The 20,617-nt window shown below is 49.1% G+C and overlaps 1 protein-coding gene across 6 annotated transcripts in view; it reads left to right on the top strand.

The window, feature by feature from the left end:
• Positions 1-20,617, top strand: part of TBC1D1 (TBC1 domain family member 1) — a 124,985-nt gene that overhangs the window by 33,628 nt on the left and 70,740 nt on the right. For 5 of the 6 annotated variants that reach the window (XM_029046476.2, XM_029046473.1, XM_029046477.1 and 2 more), the window contains 6 exons: positions 3,544-4,062; positions 7,307-7,396; positions 12,478-12,582; positions 13,078-13,210; positions 17,249-17,340; positions 18,964-19,074. In XM_029046476.2, the coding sequence (XP_028902309.1) occupies positions 3,544-4,062; positions 7,307-7,396; positions 12,478-12,582; positions 13,078-13,210; positions 17,249-17,340; positions 18,964-19,074 (1,050 nt within the window). The remainder of the gene's footprint in view (positions 1-3,543; positions 4,063-7,306; positions 7,397-12,477; positions 12,583-13,077; positions 13,211-17,248; positions 17,341-18,963; positions 19,075-20,617) is intronic. The other variant, XM_029046475.1, reaches the window with a different exon arrangement.

Here is a 20,617-nt window from a genome sequence, read left to right as displayed (position 1 = left end):
CGGGTATTTGATGATACATAGATTTAAAGGCAGAAAATAGAATCACAATAGGCTTTTTAGGCAACGTGGCAGACAAAGCTGGGTGACAATGGGGTATCAAGTTTTACACAAGTGGAAGGTCAGTAATATCAAGCCATTTATCTGGCGGGATCATTTCTTATCTGAACCCTTGTTTGTTAATCACAAGACTCACAAGACGGAATGGTACTAGAGAAGAGAGCCTGGGGTGATGAGGTAATCTTGCCAATTTGGTGGTATGAATGAATACGAAAACCCTCAAGTTTAGATCAAACTTCTGCATTTTTTTTTTAAAGTTTGCATACATTTAATTTTTTTTATTTCTGCCGGACAGGAAATGTGTAGCTAAATGCTGCATTTCAGAGATTCAAAACTTCTTAACAGCCTCTGTTGGAGCACGTGTATAATGTTAGCTGGAACACAGAATGTCACGTATTGGAAACTTTTAATAGACTCAGCTCTGCCCCAAGACATGATTTTTGTGCGTATTTTGGCTAAAGCATAACTGGGAAATCGAGCATATTTTTCTGAAAACACAAGCCAGATTGGGCTCTGTGGACCATATTGTTGGAGAAACAGCATGTGCCTTCATGTGTGATGTCAGAACGGGTGAGCACTTCAGCATCAGTTTTCCTCCGTGCGAGGATTGACGAGAGGTCAGGAGGAGAGCTGTTTGGACGGTCATTCCTAGAGGGGTATGAACTGCCCCAGAGAGAACTCAGCACTCCCAGAACTCTTTTTTTCTTTCTAAATGGTATTTGTTAAGCAGTTACTATTTGCCAGGCACTGTTCTTAAGCACTGGGGTTGGTATAAACTAGTCAGGTTGGACACAATCTATGACCCACATGGGGCTCACAGTCTTTCCCCCCTTTTTAAGGATGAGGTAACTGAGGCCCAGAGAAACAAAGTGACTTGCCCAAGGTCACACAGCAGACAAATGCCAAAGCCAGGATTAGAACCCAGCTCGTTCTGACTCCCGGGCCTGTGCTCTCTCCTCCCTGCTTCATGGTCATCTTTGTGGGGCTATCATTTAGCGGTTTTTCCCACTTTTAGTTTCTCCTGTGACTTTATGATGTCCTTGTCTTTTTGTATCAGCCGCAGCACTCTCGGTTTAGGTTTCTCCAAACTCACCTCTTCTTGGCTCCTGTTTCTTTCCAGTCCTTTCTCTCTCTCATCCAGGGTGACGCTTTTTCCCCTTCAGGCAGGGAATATTTCTACTCTTTATGGTGCAGTGTTCATCCAGCTGTTTTTGATTTTGCTTCTGCTATCATGCTTTTCTTTGCTATCTGTTGATGAGAAGCAGTGTGGCTTACTGAAAAGAGCACGGGCCTCGCTGTCAGAGAACCTGGGTTCTAATCCTGTCTCTGCCACTCGCTTGTTTTGTGACCTTGGGCAAGTTACCTTACTTCTCTGTACCTCACTTACCTCATCTGTAAAATAGCTATTAAATGGGTGTTCTCCCTCCCCCTGAGAGGGTGAGCACTGTGTGGGACAGGGAGTGTGTCTGACCTGATTCTCTTGTATTTGCCCCAGCGTTTAGTACAATGCTTGATACATAGTAAATGCTTAACAAATGCTACAGTGATTAGTACAATACAATAATAGCACCGATTGATTGATCAAGCACCTACCCTGTGCAGGGCATGGTACTTGGTGCTTGGAAGTGTACAGTAGAGCGAGAAGTCAAGGCACTTGAAGGCTAGCAGTTTGACAATGACAGCGACCCTGAGGTGACCTTCTAGTTGCCGAGAAACCGATCTCGCCGAGCCTTCGGACTGTTTGTCCGCTTCCCGCCCTGGCACTGGGCCACCAAGTCATTGTGCTTCTCACTTGGCAATCGCCTCACTGGGTCAACAGGACCCATGCCATTCACGGGCGCTGACCTCAGAGGCCAGTAGGTTTGGGACCGAGGGTAGAAGTTGTTAGTTTTGCCCCCATGGTCTCTGGGGCAGGGCCAGCAGCCGTGTTTATCCTGCCCCACTCCTATAGCTGGAAAGGACCAGGGATGGAGTCAAGATGGCGTTTTCACCTCTTCCCTACCACCAGCAGGGAGGAGAGAGATGGTGAGGGCACCGCAGCTGGGTTTTTACTGGCCCCGGGGACTGGGTGTGATCAGGGGTGTGGTATTGATGGTCTTCTTGTCTCCATCCTGGGGATGGACCCTCTGCCTGCCCCCTGCCCCCACAGTCTCTTCTGCGCATCATGGTGGTTGTTCACCAGGGGAGGAGCTTTGGAATGGATGTGTTCCCAGCTGAGGTGCTCTCCAAGCCCAGGCCGGAAAATGGGAGGGTCAGAAGAAGTGTGTGTGTGTGGATGGCTGACTGTGGATTTGTGATGACTGCGAGGTTTTGGTTGGCCCAGGGACCAGGGAAATCTGTGGGCCCATGGGAATAAAGATGGTGGTATTTGTTAATCACTTACTCTGTGCCAAGCACCAGGCTAAGCGCAGGGAGAGATAAAGGCCAAGCAGATTGGGCACAGTCTCCCTCCCACACATCAGACAGATCAGTCATATCATAGACTGTACTTATTGAGCATTTGCTGTGTACAGAGCACTATACTGAGCACTTGGGAGAGTACAATAGAACAGTGTAAGAGATACATTCCTTGCCCACAGTGAGCTTACAGTCTGGAGGGGGAGACAGATGTTAATGTAAATAAATAAAATTACAGATATATACATAAGGGCTGTGGGGCTGGGAGGGAGGATGAATAAAGCAAGCAAGTCAGTGTGTCGGAAAAGAGAGTGGGAGAAGAGGAAAAGAGAGCTCAGTCAGGGAAGGCCTCTTGGAGGACATGTGCCTTCAATAGGACTTTGAAGGTGGAAAGAGTAATAGTCTGTTGATTATGAAGAGGGAGGGTGTACCAGGCCAGAGGCAGGACAGGTGCAAGTGGCTGCTGATGAGGTAGATGAGATTGAAGAAGAGTGAGAAGGTTAACAAGAGAGGAGTGAGTGTGTGGGCTGAGTTGTAGTAGGAGAGTAGTGAGGTGAGGTAGGAAGGGGGAAGGAGATTGAGTGCTTTAAAGCCGATGGTGAGGAGTTTCTGCTTGATGCAGAGGTGGATGGGCAACCACAGGAGGTTCTTGAAGCGTGGGGAAATATGAGCTGAACGTTTTTGTACAAAAATGACACAGGGCCTCCAGCATGTAACCTTCAGGGAAACTTGGGAATCAGCGCTACCTGGCAGGGTCTCTGAGGAGCCTTGGGTTGAAGTCTTCCTGCCAGGAACCAAGACGTTTCCCCTCCATGCCCCCAGCCTTTCCAGCTTCCAAAAGTTGCCCAGAGCCAGTCAACTCTTCATCCCCATTGTCCCTCCCCTATACCGAACCCTCTGGAGTGGCTGTCCCCATCATTTCTGGCTGGCTTACCACTTCTTGGGTTCTCTAGACTATAAACTCCTCCTCTAGCCCTTGTGGAGAGGGAACATGTCTCTAGCATTCTTCCAAGCGCTTAGTACTGTGCTCTGTACACAGTACATGCTCAATAACTATGTCTGATTGACCCAGTCTCTATTTGTCCACAGGTGCCAGAAATCATCGGCTCTATCAGACAGGCCGGGAAGATCGCTCGCCAAGAAGAGTTCCACTCTCCTTCCGAGTTCGACGACACTTTCGCCAAGAAGTTCGAGGTCCTGTTCTGTGGGCGTGTGACCGTAGCCCACAAGAAGGCCCCCCCGGCGCTGATCGATGAGTGCATCGAGAAGTTCAACCACATCAGCTGCTCCCGCAAAGCGGAGTCCGACTCGACCTCCCGGAGCCTACAGGCCTCAAACAGCTCGGAAGGGCTCTCTCTCTCGGAGAAGTTCCGGTCGGCCTTTCAATCCGGGAACGGTGAGGAGGGGGACAGGCGGCCTATTCGCAAGTCTTGCTCTCAGCCCGGACTGCGTTCCTTGGCTTTCAAGAAGGAATTCCAAGATGGAAGCCACAGGACCAGTAGCCTTTTCCGATCTTTTGAAGGAAACGACATCGAGAGCCACCTCCTTGGGGGCCACAACATCGTGCAGCCGACAGACATTGAAGAAAATCGAACTATGTTATTCACGGTAATGCTGTCTGCCTTAAACCTCTAAGTAGGAGAAGTTCCAAAGTAGACAGTCTGAAGTCACTGCAGATAATTCTTGGGAGTTTGAGATAAATGCGTCCAATTGGGTGGCGTCTATCCATGGTATTTATTGTGTGCTAGAGTATCGTACAAAACTTTTGAGGGCTTCTCAAGAGAAACCCTCCTCCCCCTGTCAATCAGACATATCTGGGGAATTCCTAATTGAAATGTTCTTTGGCATGTGAAAATGGTTTCTGGGTTTACGTGCATAGAAACGATGTTTTAAAAGCATCGAAACTAGACCAGATGAAACAGCAATAAAGGGACGGGGGGGGGGGGGGGGTCATAAAACTGGGAAAAATAACTCCTTTCGAAAGAAGCACTCGAACCTATCCAAAGTTCACCCAGAATAAGGTAGTTTAGAGGTTCAGGGGTTACATTTGAACACCATCATTCCCTCTGGGTATTATCTGCCAAGGATCCATAGAAATGCAATGCAGATAACTTTGGACTCTGTAGCTGGTCCCTGCTGAGCCCATGGAAGGCCCAGAGGAGGTGGAGAAGGTTTATGAAGGGGAAACCTTGTTTTGATTTCATTGCATAACCTTATCAGGCAGAGTTGGGGGATGTCTAGACCTCCACTTTCTTTTTCCCTCTTCCTTGTGTGACTATTCAGTTCTTACTGGGTTGATCAGTGAGAAAAGTAGGGAGGCACTCACCATAGTAATTCTGCAAGCAAACAAGTCTCAGTGTAATGCTGGATATTTCCCCTCTCTCTCTGTCTCTCTCTCACACAGACACAGAAATATAAGATAGAGCAGTTTATTATTAATAATAATAATAATAATAATGTTGGTATTTGTTAAGTGCTTACTATGTGCAGAGCACTGTTCTAAGCGCTGGGGTAGATACAGTGTGATCAGGTTGTCCCACGTGGGGCTCACAGTTTTAATCCCCATTTTACAGGTGAGGTACTGAGGCACAGAAAAGTAAGAATACTTTCTGTATATATATAGCAATAGCTTGGTGCTGTCTTTTTTTTATCATCATAAGTATGCCCTGCTCATCTTTTTTGAAGTTTCATCTGTATATATTCCCAGTTTTACTTGAAATAGGGACAGTTTTATTCATATTAATTTTGAGGGAATGCAGCAACGGCATTGGGAACATCAGGAAACAGTGCAGTCTATTGGATAGAGCCCAGGTCTGGGAGTCAGAGAACCTGGGTTCTAATCCCGGGTCTGCCACCTGTCTACTGGGTGACCTTGAGCAAGTCACTTCTCTTCCTCTGTACCTCAGTTACCTCATCTGTGAAATGGTGATTAAGACTGAGCCTTAGGTGGGACAGGGATTGTGTCCAACCCAATTGATTATCTTTTATCTTCCCCATTGCTTTGTACAGTGCCTGGCATATAGTAAGTGCTTAAAAAATACCATTAAAAAAACCCTGAAACCTGAAACCTTGAAAAGGAACCGCTGCTGAAGGGTACCCTGTTCTCTCCGGCTCCCATCCACACCCCCATCCTCCCCTCCTGCCTCCCCAACCAGGGCTGGCATAATTCTGAAACAGCCCACGTGCCGGGACAGGAGGAGGCCGAGGGTCTTCTGCCATCCTGCAACAGCTCTAGGACTGATTCAGTCTTCCCGAGACCCTCAGAGACCCAATGGGGCACTTCAGATCAGAATGACATGGCCCTACCCCTGCTTCCTTTGCCTTTCCACCCCAGGGCCATCCCCACAGAGCAGTTCAGAGTAGATAGAACTACTGTACTTATAATAAAAATAATGTTGGTATTTGTTAAGTGCTTACTATGTGCTGAAAACTGTACTAAGCACTGGGGTAGATAGAAGGTAATTGGGGTGTCCCTCGTGGGTCTCACAGTCATAATCCCCATTTTACAGATGAGGTAACTGAGGCACATAGAAGTTGTGACTTGCCCAATCACACAGCTAAGTGGCGGAGCCAGGAGTTGAACCCATGACCTCTGACTCCCAAGCCTGGGCTCTTTCCACTAAGCCACGCTGCTTCTCTACTGCCATATTATTATTATTAGAGAAGCAGCGTGGTGCAGTGGAAAGAGCATGGGCTTTGGAGTCAGGGCTCGTGAGTTCGAATCCCAGCTCTACCACTTGTCAGCTGTGTGACTGTGGGCAAGTCACTTAACTTCTCTGGGCCTCAGTTCCCTCATCTGTAAAATGGGGATTAAGACTGTGAGCCCCACGTGGGACAACCTGATTCCCCTATGTCTACCCCAGCGCTTAGAACAGTGCTCTGCACATAGTAAGCGCTCAACAAATACCAACATTATTATTATTATTATGAAGCCAGCTCAGAATAAGTAGCCGAGGGCAGGCTGAACCATCTGATGTGGACTTCAGCCTCCTCCCACAAACCCCACTCCACCATTTAGGATGAAATATCCACAAGTATAAAAAGAGAAGGAGGCTATGGAGGAGGCTAGTGAGACATATTAGGGCTTAAAGGGACTGAGCCTGTCAATGTTTAGAAAACTGAGATGTATAGAAAACCAACACTGGAAACGTCAATTAAAAGTCCAATTTTTTGTCCTTTGACAGTTCTGTTGCCTGGGAAAGGATTTGGCTTTTTTTGTTTGTTTTGTTTTGTATTGTTTCTTTCATTTTCAAGCTTGTGTTCTTTAAGCCACAGTCCAGACTCGATAATGCTCTTAAAGTTGGCCAAATTATATGAGAATCACAGTGCGGGGCTATTTGGTAAAGGAGCTTCCATTAGCTATTAAAAAGATAATAATAATAATTGTGATGAGCTATGAGCTGATATTGCTTTGTACCAAAGCATTAATCTGAGCACTGGGATAGATACAACATAAGATCAGGCACAGTCCCTGTTCCAGGTAGAGTCACAGTCTTGAGGGGAGGGAGAATAGGTATTTGATCCTCATTCAACGGAAGTGGAAACCGAAGGGTGTAACAGTAAAGTGACTTGCCTGAGGTCACAGAGCAGGCAAGAGGTGAAACTGGAATTAGAACCCAAGATCCTGACACCCAGGCCCCAGCTCTTTCCACTATTACACCGTGCTTCTCAGATGTGAAAGACTTGAGCATCTGGTGATTCTAAATCATTGCAGAGCAAGGATTTAGTTAAAACTGGTATTCCCTTTCTTGTTTCCATACTTATAACCCGCTCATAGACCACAGCAACCAGAAATGGAAAGTGGATCAAATGGTTTGAATTGAAGGGTAAATGTGTGTTTTAAATTTTTTAGATCGGCCAGTCTGCGGTCTTCCTCATCAGTCCCGACACAAAGAAAGTAGCGCTGGAGAAAAGCTTTAAGGAGATTTCCTTTTGCTCTCAGGTAAATTGGCTGTGGGGTTTGATTCCCATCTTCCAAATGGGTTTCTGGGCTGAGATCATCTGTCCTCGGTCCACGCGGCAGTCGAGCCAAATGGGCCGCAGCTATTTTCAGAGTGTGCCCGTCCATTCGTTCGGGGGCCTGGACTAGCGTGCCAGTTAGAGGCGTGGGAGAGGGAGACGGGGATCCTTGAACTTCCTGTTGTATTTGGTTATCTTTAACAAGGACATTTTAGATTTTCTAGAAAGGATCCTGAAAGCGAATGAGGATGTCTTCAGGTTTCCCACCTGGGGACGCACAGAAACTCACTGAGGTTCTTCCTGGGGTAGCTGGGCCTGTCCTGAATTGTCTTCCTGGCAATCATTGGCCAGGGGTCCCCTCTCCCTGCCCCTTAGGAGGAAGGCCCCCGAGGGCCATTAGACATAGCAGGGAGGCCTTTCTCTTCATGTCTTTCATCACTGTAAACACTGGGATAGAATGCACAGGTGGAGATTAGACACGGTCCCTGGCCCTCAATGGGCTCTGTGCCTATCCTTGTATGTGCCTCCTAAATGGCCGAGGGAAAGCTAACTGACAGCTGAACCGGTGCCCCATTCAGAATCTCCCAAGGCCTACCAAAATGAGTTTCCTGTGGCAAATCCTCCAAAACAATTGCAGACCCATCGATTATCCAATGCGTAGCCTGCCGGTGGGCCCAGCCTGGGAACCTAGCAGTTCTCAGGCAGGCGTTTCTCGGGCCTAAGCTTGTGGCACCCTACCCTGCCAGGGGAACCGGAGTGGATGGGCCCGAGGTCTTGGTCCTGAAGAACTTTGGGCTTACCTCTTTTGGGGGAACCAAACAGAAGGTGCCAATCGAGACTTGTCTTCTGGGAGTTGGGACCCACACTAGATTTGAACTCCAATTCATCTCCATTGAAAGTGTTTTTTGACTCCTCTTTTTATGCTTCTGTGGTGCTTACACAACACCAAGCTGCCCTGAAATAACCCGGGAGGCCTGTCAAGGGAAAGAAGCTTTCCAAAAGGAACCATTGGAATCTTGAAAGGCGCAGCCCCTTCCCCCAAGGGGACACCAGCACTGTCCCTCAGGGATGAGCAAGTTCCCTGTCCTCGGATTCCCCACCCCAAAGCAGAGCCCACTGAAGAGGCTATTTCCGATTTCAGAGAGGACAAGAAGTTCTTGGATTTGTTGGCTCAGCGGCTACTGTTTGTCACAGAGAAACACTGGGGGAGTTGAGCAAACAGCCTCAGGAGGGCAAGTCTTCTGAGTAGTCTGTGCTCTGATGTAAGCTAGTCGTGGGCAGGGAATGTGTTTATTGTTGTATCGTACTCTCCCAAGTGCCTACTACAGTGCTCTGCACAAAGTGAGCGCTTAATAAAAACAATTGAATAAGTGAATCCCTGGCTCGATCCCTGAGAGTCTGACTGGTTCCTGTCCCTCAGGGATGCCTGCCTTCTTCTCTCACCACTGAGTTGGGGCCTATGCCGTTTTCACAGCTCGACTAGAAGGTTGCAGACATGGGTGCTTAGTACAGTGCTCTGCACACAGTAAGCACTCCATAAATGCCACTTAGTAACTTCATTCCCTTTTCCCTCCTCCTGGCTTAGCGTGGACCCATCTCTATACAGCCAGCTGGTCAGCTCTGTGCCAGTGTCCACGGCAGCATGGGATTTATAGTCCCGAGGAATGGGGGACCGGGTGGTCGCTCGGGCCTGAAGGTTCACAGTGTCGAGGGAGCAGCGAAACGGCCCCACTGAGTAAGGGCAAATGGGGGGAAGAGTGGGTTGGGGGCTCGGGGCATCAAGCCTGGTACCCAGTGCCAGGACAAAGTGGGCAGAGCTGAGGGGCGGCGAGGACTTGGAGCAGCAGGAAAAGCCCCATCAAGGTGGGAGGAGAGGAGGGGTTCTCGGCCGATCCGCCGGCAGGTTTTCAGCTGGGCTGCTCCCTGCAGAGCTGTGTCTGCTTTATTTTCTGCCCTCAGTCCCACAGCCCAGAAGCCTCAGTGCCCACGTTTACAAGGGCCTGGTTGGAGCAAAGGTGGTGGAGCAGGAGAATCCCTCATGATCTGGCTCAGAAGCAGCCATCTAGGTTCCTTGGCTGCCACACAGAGCCCCAGGACAGGGCCAGCGGCGACCATCCAGGATCCTCAGGTTCCGCCAGCCACCACCCTTCCCATGGGGGACCGGCAGGCCCCAGCCGTTGGTGACCATCTCCTTGCCCCCTCCCACCGGTGATATCGGAAGCTCGTGGCTGGGGAGCCAGAGGTCTGTTGGATTGTTTGTTTTATGGTATTTGTTAAGTGCTTACTATGTGTCGAACACCATCCTAAGTGCTGGGGTAAATACAAGTCGTGGCTCAGTGGAAAAAGCACGGGCTTTGGAGTCAGAGGTCATGGGTTCAAATCCCGGCTCGTCCACTTGTCAGCTGTGTGACTTTGGGCAAGTCACTTAACTTCTCGGTGCCTCAGTTACCTCATCTGCAAAATGGGGATTAAGACTGTGACCCCCACGTGGGACAACCTGATTCCCCTGTGTCTACCCCAGCGCTTAGAACAGTGCTCGGCACATAGTAAGCGCTTAACAAATACCAACATTATTATTTATTATTATTACAAGTCAGTTATGTTGGACACAAACCCTGTCCCGAATGGGCCTCACGGTCTAAGGCCTGAGCTGCTCGCACCCAGTGTTCCTTTTTTGGGGCCAGAACAACAGGTGGGCACTCAGAAACCAGTGCAGACTGCCATGAAAACACCAGCCCTGGGAGCCTACAGAGGAACCGAACAGATCTCTTTGAAATATTAATCCCACTTTGCCTTTGCCTTAATGGCCATAATGGCTTCCGGATTTCTGAACCGGCTCCTAATTTGCATTTGCAAATGGTTTAGGGACTGGGGAGCGGGGGCGGGGGCGGGCGCAGCCTCCGACTTTTCTGCTGCTGGATTTCTGTACGTTGTTTCTTCCATTGGCTGCTTTTAGAGGAAGTACTGTGTGAATATTGATGATAAAGAAAGGTGGAATAGAGAAGACGGAGGAGACCAAACTGTGACCACTTTGATCATTAGGGGGGCAGCCCAGCCCAGTGGTAGAAGCAAGGGACTGGGAGTACAGATTTTTGTACCAAGTCTGCTGCTGACTTGCTGTGTCACCACGGGCAAGTCACTCAACTGCTCAGTGCCTCAGTTTCCTCATTTATAAAATGGGGCTAGCTCACTCTCCCTGTTGTTTCTCTCCCAACAGAGGAGATGGACATTTAAGATGAATTACTGATAAGGAAACTGGAGAGTATAAGGATCAATCGATCAATGGTTTTTATAAAGTGCTTATTTTGTGCAGAGCACTGTACCAAGCACTTGGGAGAGTACAGTACAGTAGATTGGGGGAACACTTTCCCTTTCCACAAGGAGCTTACAGTCTAGAGGGGGGTGATAGACATTAAAATAAATAAATTACGGTTATGTACATAAATGCTGTGCGGCTGAGAGTGGGGTGAATATCAGGTGCTTAATAGGTATGGATCTAAAGGCATAAGTGACGCAGAAGGGAGAGGGAGTAGGGGAAATGAGAGCTAATTGAAGGTTTCTTGGAGGAGATGTGACCTCGATAAGACTTTGAAGCTGGGGGCAGTGGTGGTCTGTTGTGTATAGAGGGGGCAGAAGTTCCAGAGTAGAGGGAGGATGTGGGAAAGGAGCTGGTGATGAAATAGATGCAATTGAGGTACGGTGAGTAGGTCCACATTATATTGAAGTGTGCAGGCTGGGATGTAGTAGGAAGTCAGGAGAGTAAGGTTGGAGAGGTCGAGCTGATTGAGTCCTTTGAAGTCAATGATCGGGAGTTTCTGTTGGATGTAGAGTTGGCTGGTCAACTACCAGATGTTTTTGAGGAGGGGAGAGATGGGGATTGAAAGTCTTTTTAGGAAGATAATCCAGACAGCAGAGTGAAGAGTAGCCTGGAGAGGGGAGAGACAGGAGGCAGAGAGGTCAGCCAGGAGGCTGCTGCGGTAGTCAAGGTGGAATAAGTTTGGATCAACATGGTAACAGTTTGGATTCTTCCTTGGTTTTCCCCTGGGGACCCTGGCTGCTTTGGACTGGTTGTTCATGCCAGTTTAATCCCTTGCAAAGAAGGAAAACATCTTCCCACTCACCAGGCTGCTTTCTGTGTGCAGGATTCTTCTGCTCTTGATTTTCATTCAGTAGTTTATTTAGGGAGTGCTTACTATGTAAAGAGCACTGTACTTAAACCCTTGGATTTGCACTGTGTGTGGATTTTGTTCAAACTTGTGTTTATTGACTAATTTTTTACTGCTGCTCAACACTTGTATTCTCCCAAGTGCTTAGTATAGTGCTGTGCCCATAGTAAGTGCTCAATAAATGCCACTGATTGAAATGATTTTCCCATCTTCCCAAGCCCATCGGCAAAGCAGTGTTTCAGAGCACATGGAGGAACGGGCTGGGATTTTTGTATGTGTTTTCTAACTAGCTTCTGATCACATCCTTGCTCTGAAAGGGACCTCTGTAAAATCCCAAAGGCTGGGTTTTTAAGGATAAAATCTTACTTGCCATGCATTGCAGATAAGGTCTTATAGACTGTAGACTGAAGCAGGGAATCTGTTATTGTTATATTGCACCTTCCAAAGTGCTTATTACCGTGTTCTTCACACAGGAAGAGCTCAATAAATATGTTTGATCGATAAGGGACATTGTGGCCAAGTGGATAGAGCATGGGCCTGGGGGTCAGAAAGACCTGGGTTCTAATCCTGGTTCTGCCACTTGTCTGCTGTGTGACATTAGGCAAGTTACGTCATTTCTCTTCCCCTTGGTTACCTCACCTGTAAAGTGGGGATTAAGGCTGTGAACCCCATGTGGGCCATGGGCTGTGTCCAACCTCATTTCCCCAGTGTTTAATACAGTATCTTACACATAGTAAGTGCTTAACAAATGCCATTTTAAAAAAAATGGGACAGTCCAGCTTTTGAGAATTTATGTAAGAATTTATGTCCAGCTTCTTGTGACCCTAATTAATCTCATTCCTTCCATTCTCCCTGCCCTGTCTCCCCACCTCCCGGTCCTCTTTCCTTGTGTTTCCAGGGAATTAGCCATGTGGATCACTTTGGGTTCATCTGCAGAGAGTCTTCAGGGAGTGGCGGAATCCATTTTGTCTGCTACGTTTTCCAGTGCACGAACGAGGCCTTGGTAAGAGCCCTCAGATTACCAGCCTGAGGACCCAGATCCATCCCTAGGCTATGGATCTGACCTGCTGGCCTTCTGTCTGTCCCTCCTGGTTCTCCCCCCACCTCCCAATCCCCAGAAAGGGTGCCTCTGGGGTACAGTTATACAGGGAGTTAGTTTGTTAATCGGCTTTCAACGGGAAACAGCCAGCCCCTCCCTCCCGCCTCCCTACCCCACAAATACACACCCAGCCTTTGGCTCTGCAGGTGGAGCGGGACTCTGGTTTGTGCTGACACCCACCCCCAGCTCCGGGCTCACATCCTGGGGCCTAGCTCTGCATTTCTGAAAGTCATTTCCCGCGACCTGCGATCGTGGGAATTTTGACGTCTCAGGAATGTTCTTCAGATAAGCAATCACATGGATGGGGGCTGGTGATTTCCTGGAGAGAGGATGTGGTCCTCAGAGCTGCAGGCCTGGGAGGTTTTCCCTTGAGCTTGGATTTGTTCCTGTTTCGCTCAGGTGGATGAAATCATGATGACGCTGAAGCAGGCCTTCACGGTTGCAGCAGTGCAGCAGACGTGCAGAGGCCCCGCACAGCTGTGCGAAGACTGCCCCATGCAGAGCCTGCACAGACTCTGCGAGAAGATCGATGGTAAGTGTGAAGGGCCAGCTTAATTAGTGGATCGAGAACGGGCCTGGGAATCAGGAGGACCTGGGTTCTGACTCTGACTTCACCTCTTGTCTGCTCTGTGATCTTGGCCGAGTCACTTTGCTTCTCTGTGCCTCAGTTCCCTCATCTGTAAAATGAGGATTAAAACCATGAGCCCCACGTGGAAAGTGGACTGTATCCAACCTAATTTGCTTGTATCTACCCCAGTGCTTAGTACTGCACCTGACATATAAGCACTTAATAAATACCGTTAAAAAAAAAGGCCAGAAAGGAACTCCATCCCAGAAAAATAAAATAAATTGTGGTATTCGTTAAGCGCTTACAATGTGCAAAGCACTGTTCTAAGTGCTGGGGGATACAAGATGATCAGGTTGTCCCACGTGGGGTTCACAGTCTTCATCCCCATTTTCCAGATGAGGTCACTGAGGCACAGAGAAGTGAAGTGACTTGTCCAAAGTCACACAGCTGGCAAGTGGCGAGGCTGGGCTTAGAACCCATGACCTCTGACTCCCAAGCCCAGGCTCTTTCCACTGAGTACGGGCCTCTTGTCCACCTGCCAGCTACGGGGAAGCAGCGCTGCCTAGTAGACAGAGACCTGGCATCACCAGACTCCCTGGGTTCTAATCCCAGCTCTGCCACTTGCTTGCTCTGTGACCTGGGTGGGATACTTCACGTAGCTTCTCTGGGCCTCAGTTTATTCATCTGTAAAATGGTGATAAAATAGCTGTCCTCCCCACCGCCCCTTAGACCTTGAGCCCTGTACATCTGATCTGGTTGCCTTGTATTTCCCCCAGTGCATAGCACAGTACTTGGCACCTAGTAAGCATCTAATAAATACCATAGTTGTCATTATTTATTTTAAATATTGAAAATAATCAAATTACTAATTTAGTAATAAGAAGAAGGAGCAGAGCAGTAGCACTTTCCTTAGGCCAGAGCGTCTGCTGACATGGAAGGACGTGGGAGACTCACTGGCAGGGTGAGTGACAGTGATGAGGCCCCCGACTGGAGAATCCAGCACCTTTTGTTTTCTAGCGTTCAGGCAAACGGCCCTTGGAGCTCTGAGGATGTCACTGGAGAAAGGTCAAGGGAGCTGGGCAGCCCTGACCATTCATGCGTTTTAAGCACATCAAACAATCGTATGTATGGAGTGCTTACTGTGTGCAAAGCACTGTACTAAGTGTTAAAAATAAAACAGACACATTCCCTGCCCACAACAAGCTTACTGTCTAGAAACACATGTGTTGGAATGTGTTTCCCTGGCCCTGCTCGCCTTTTTCAAATGGTGTCCAGGTTTGCTATCTCATGGAAGAACTAATGGACAGGCACGCACACAGGGATGGATGGCTCTGTCCGGGGACTGCGGGAAGGAAGGAGCGGCAGTGGCTGACCCTAATGTAGCCGGGGGTGGTAGCAGAGCCAGTGCAGGGGAGAACGGGGACGAGTTGGCAGAGTCGTCTGTGGCTGCACTCCAGCTGAGGTCAGTCACCCTGAGCAGGAATGTCTCCAGACAGCGCCTCTGTGACGATCCCGCCCACTCCGGCTTGGCCTCCTCCGGATGATCCAGGCTAGAGAAGCCGCCGGATGGTGCTGCTGAAAGCTTGCCATTTTGCCGTTTAATTTTCTTTTCGCTTTATTCCATCTGAGCGATTTGTGATAGGCTGGGGTGTCACACTTCCCACATGGACTGAAATGCCTCACCCGAGCCGAGCCAAATAGCCACCGGTGACTTTCCCCCTTCCCCCCCGAAGACCATAATGGGGCCCAGGCTTGGACTCTGGGGTCCCCTGTCACCCAGGGGGTGCAGACTGCCTTGGGGGCTGTGGGGAAGCCAGCAGGACCCAAGAGTCTCAGCAGTCCCCTTGGCTGCCCACAATGCCAGAACATCCTGATGCTGCCCTGGATTCCTGTTGAATCCATCTGGTGGGCCAGGGTAGGGCTCCCACCAGATCCTGATTCCTCGAATCTCCCGATCACCTTAGCAGAAAAGAAGGTCCATCATTCTGCAGTCCACGGGTCTTGGAGAGGTTGTTGGGGACAGCTCATTCATGTGTGGCTTTTTTCTCCCTGGGGGGAGAAGAATGGAATCCAGGAGATTTAGGAGCAAATCTCTCCCTGAACAAAAGAGACCGTTGGCATCTGAAATGAGGATTGAAGGCTTCAGAAGGGCAACTCCTATTTTTAAACCTGATCCAAAGGAGTTCAAAGAGACGGGGCTGAGCCTACCAGGATTCAAAAACCCGGAAGGTTTCTGGAAGGTGCCAGTCCCATGGCCCGACTTGAGAAATTGGACCCCCAATAGGCAGTGCTGCATCACCCCATGTCCCGGAGTGTCTGTCTGTATAGCTCCATTTTCTGTCTGTGTGGCTCCATTTCCCAGCCGGACATTCCCTAGTGAGAGGTCAATGTCCAGTTACAGTGCCTCCCGTCCCAGTGCAGGAGGAAATAGCAAACCTCATTACATTTCGGTTAATAGAGAACAACAGTTTCATGAGAGCTTTCCATCCACTTGGTCCGTGCAATCAGAAAATCTGACCATTAGGACAGGGCCTGCAGTCCCAATCACTCCCCCGCCCTCCTAATTCAGCAGGATTCTCAACGTCCTTCCCAGTAGGTGAATTGACCGCCACCACCCTCCCAAGTGCAGCCCAGTGGGGTTCATGGAGGGCAGAGGAGGCGGAGAGAAAGCAGTAGTTACCCAGGGAATAGACAAGGGGACAGCAGGGACTGAGCACGGTTTGGCTTGTGGCCTTCTTATTCAGGGTATTATAAGAAGCAGCGTAAACTAGTGGATAAAGTTTGGGCCTGGAAGCCAGAGGACCTGAGTTCTAATCCCAGCTCTGCCACCTGTCTATTGTTTGACCTTGAACAAATCATTGCATTTATCTGTGCCCGAGTTTCCCCAACTGTAAAATAGGGGTTCAATCCCTGTTCTCCCTCCTACTTAGACTGTGAGCCCCTTGTACAGGGACTGGGTGAAACCTGATTAACTGGTATCTACCCCAGCGCTTAGAACAGTGCTTGACTCATAGTAAGCACTTAACAAATATCATTAAAAGAAAAGAAAATTCCACGGCAGAAAAAAGAGGGCCCCAGACTGAGCTTGACTTGGGTCAACTGAGCTTGACTTGGGCCATGTTGCATGGGAGAACCTGGTAGGCTGGGACCTGGGTATCTGCCCTGCCAAAAGTACCCAGAAAAGAGATTCAAGAATTTCCTTACCTGCCTTACTGTCACCAGACAAATGTGGTCTTTATATTTAATGTATGACATTTGTTAATAATAATATAATAATAATGATGGTATTTGTTAAGCTCTTACTATGAGCTGAGCACTATTCTAAGAGCTGGGGAAAATACAAGATAATCAGGTTGTCACCCATGGGACTCAGAGTCTTTATCCCCATTTTACAGATCAGGGAACTGAGGCAAAGAGAAGTCAAGTGACTTGCCCAAAGTCACACACTGCTGAGCAGTGGCAAAGCCGGGATTAGAACCCACGACCTCTGACTCCCAAGCCCGGGCTCTTTCCACTTTGCCATGCTGCTTCTCTGTTAAGTGCTCTTGGTACAGACTTCTCAGGAGAGAAAAATCAACTCATGCTCGGCTTAGTTTTCTTTAAAAGCCAAATGGAAAATCAGACCAAGGCTGGCACCTTGACAAGTCACCTGGCCCATTAGCCTTTCTTCAAAAATTGTCATTTTTGCCAGAAACTCCAGAGCCCTCATGCCCTGTTGAAAGGGCAGTGACTGAAAATTCAGTCACTCAGACATATTTATTGAGCTATTACCTTTTGCAAAGCACTATACTAAGTGCTTGGGAGAGTACAATATAATAATAAAGAGACACATTCCCTGTCCACAAAGAGCTGATGCTCCAGGAGCCAGGTATGGGGGGCAGGGTGCCCTCCAGACCCACTCCTGCTCTAGGGGTGCGAGGAGGCTTTTCTGTCAGGTGGCATGCCAAATAGTTTCTCGGTCACTAGAATCTACTCATGTGCTTATTTTTCTCCCTTCCCTAGGGTTGCCCTCTTCTAAGACTAAACTGGAACTCCAAAGGCACCTGACAACTCTAAACAATCAAGAGCAGGCATTGATTTTTGAGGAGGTTCAGGTACGGGAGTTGCGCCAGGTGGAGAGGGTAAGAGGTGGGCTGTCCTGCTAACCGCACCGGCCGGCCAGCAGAAGACTCGAACGTTGTGACTTCGCGTTTTGAAAGGGCGTAAATGGGCAGTGCCACAACAGGGCTCCCAGCCAAGATCCCGCACTCCACTGAGAACAGCACCGACCCCTTTCCCTCCACCTGATGTTTTACTTCGGAAGCGACAGAGCCCGAGCAGCAGGAGAGCCGGCTCGCCAGTCTGTCCTGTCCCTAGCGTTGAGATCTCTTGGCTGTTCTAGCCAGAATCGCTGCTCGTAGGCTGTTCCGATGTTTGTTACCCTGCAGCCTTTCCGGCAGGGCGGCCAAAGGGCTTGTGGTGATTTCCATTACCCAGTTGCTCATTTGCAAAGGTCACGTTTTCCTTCCCCTCCAGTGTGACGGTGCTCCGTGCCATCACCGCCCATCTGCCCTAGCCAGGCCCGGCTTCCAGGATCAGCGGGTTTTGGCCCTTAGGGCGAGGCAGGCTCGGTGGCTCCAAGGTTGGAGCGAAGGCGCAGGAGGGAGGTTTGTCGCCTCCTCTGCTTCAGTTTCCTTATCTGTAAAATGGGATTGAGTGTGTCGTCTCCCTCCCTCTTGAGACCAGGAGCCCCCTGTGGAACAGGGGCTGTCTGGTCTGGTTGTACTTGCTGTATCTACTGCCGCGCTTAACACGGTGCTTAGCCCATAGTGCATGCTTAACAAGAACCACAATTTTTATTACTATAAGACTCAGAACCCGTGGCATGAGGCAGGGCTTCAGTGGGTGGGGCAGGGCCAGGTCTGGAGGAACACCACCTGGGAAGGAGGCAAGAGAGCAGGTTGGACTGGCCAGGCAGAATTTTACCAGGACAGTGGTAATCAGTCATATTTATTGAGTGCTTACAGGGTGCAGAGCACTGTACTGAATGCTTGGGGGAGTACAGTATAACAGAGTCATTAGACACGTTCCTTGCCCCCAAGGAGTTAGAGAAGCAGTGTTGTCTAGTGGAAATAGCTTGGACCTTGGCATCAGAGGACCAGAGTTCTAATTCCTACTCTGCTGCTTGTCTGCTATGTGACCTTGGGCATGTCAATCAATCGTATTTATTAAGTGCTTACCTTAATAAACCCTTGGGAGACTACAGTGCGACTGAGTTGGTAGACATTTTCAGTGCCCGCAACCGGCTTACAGTCTAGAGTCTACAGTTAGAAGTTACATGACTGACTGCGCCGTCCCTCAGTTTCCTCAGCTGTAAAATGGGGATTCAATCCCTGTTTTCTCTCCTAATTAGACTGTGAGCTCCAAGTGGAATTGGGACCGTACCCAAGCTGATTGATTTGTAGCTATCCCAGTACTTAGAATGGGGCTTGATGCTTGGTAAGGGCTTAACAGTTACCATAAAAAGAAGAAGAAGAAAGACAGCTCCACTTGTTAGGAAGAGCGCAGAGAGCCAGCAGATCTTGATTTTCCAGTCAGGGTTCAGGGAGTACAGTGATCGCAGAATCTCGACCGCCCTCTAGTGTGGGTTCCCCACAATGGCCCCCTTGCTCCCGAGGCTGCCTCAGAGCTTGGGAGTGGGAAATCCAACCACAGGGTTTTCTGTTTTGTTTTTGAAGAAAATAAGGCCGAGAAATGAGCAGAGGGAGAATGAGCTGATAATTTCTTTCTTGAGAAGTCTGTACGAGGAGAAGCAGAAAGACCACGTTCACCCCGGGGCAGGGATGCAGGTAAGGACATTCCGATCTTCCTCTTGGGCACCTGTCCTCGGGCGTGAGTCCGGCCCACGGCCCAGGCATCCGAGCCCTCGCTGGCCTTGAGCCCTGTGAGGACGTCAGGCCGGGCAAAGGGGGCCGGCAGGACAGTTTCTGGGAGCTGGAGGCTGGCAGAGAAGAAGACGGAACCCAAGCCCGTGACGGTCTGGGCATGTGGACCCTGGAGGGAGAGTTGACAGGGAGTCATTTTGTGAGGTCAAGAGCTGCCTGTTTTGCTCCCACACATAATTTGCGCCCAGAGGCATGGGTGATGGGAGAGCCCCCTGGAAAACAGTATTTCATGGGTCTCTGCTCCCTCACTTACAGTCAGTTCCGTACCCAGTGTGGACTGATGGCTAGCACAAGGGGCTGGGAATCAGGAGACCTGGATTCCAAACCCAGACCTTCAGCTTGCCTGCTGTGTGACCATAGGCAAGTCACTCACTTCTCTGGGCCTCAGGTTCCTGTATAATGGGGATTCAGTACCTGTTCTCTCTTCCACTTAATTTATGAGCTCGGTGAGGGACAGGGGCTGTGTCTGTACCACTTGCATTGTATGTACCCAGTTCAGAGCATAGTGTTTGGAACATAAAAATCCCTTAACAAATATTGTCATCATTATTATTATTTTTATCATTGTCATCATCAACCCATAGAGTGGGGTTCTCCCCACTGTAACTATCCAGAACTCCCAAACCCTAAGTCACTAGAGAGGTTCCCTGCCATAGAATCTGTATGTAGAACCATTAGTTTGGCATCTGAACAATGAAGAGCATTTAAATTCCTTTGATTTCACATTAATTTTGACCGCTGAATGTCTCTTCCCTAAAAAGCATATGGTCTGGCTGTTTGGAGAATCAAAGGGAGAAGGGAGTATTTCCCTCACAGTTGCACCCTTGTTTTCATTAGGCCTTCAGAGCTAATTGAAAGTTAGTGTTTGCTGAGCAAGGCAATACCTCTGAACCCCAGGGTGCGGGAGAATAAAGCCCCGCTGATAAACTGGACGGGTAGTCCAACCTTCCAAAGTTGTAAAGATGCCAAATCCTGTGAATCCAGACCAAAATTACCTCATATTACCGAAAATTTGGTGAAAGTTCTCACCTACCATGTGGCCTTTTCTCTTCCTGACTGCAAGTGTTAAGGATTTAGCAGGGAAATACTGAGCCCTCTGAAGATGAGATTATTTAGTCTCTGAGAACCTAGACCCAGGCTCTGGAGGGAGACTGATTTCTTTGCCTGTTGGAATTAAATGGAAGGAGTTTACGTCTTTGTCAAACCTAAGACACTTAAAGACACTACACTCACTGGCCAGAATGAGTAACCTCTTCCAAACCAACTAAAAGCAAGATGGGAGTTGTGCTAGTGGTCGTAGTCGTCGAATTTATCAAATGAGCGGCCTTTTGGGCACAGTGTGCTCAGAGGAATGTTCTCCTGCCTGTGGTGAGTCCTGGGACAGAGTAGAGTGAGCCCTATCTGGCCCCGAGGCCCAGCCAGGGCCCAGTCAGTCAGGTCGCAGGAA

The sequence above is a fragment of the Ornithorhynchus anatinus genome, chromosome 18, assembly GCF_004115215.2.
Source record: "Ornithorhynchus anatinus isolate Pmale09 chromosome 18, mOrnAna1.pri.v4, whole genome shotgun sequence".
NCBI lineage: Eukaryota > Metazoa > Chordata > Mammalia > Monotremata > Ornithorhynchidae > Ornithorhynchus > Ornithorhynchus anatinus.
This window is presented reverse-complemented; position numbering and strand designations above follow the sequence as displayed.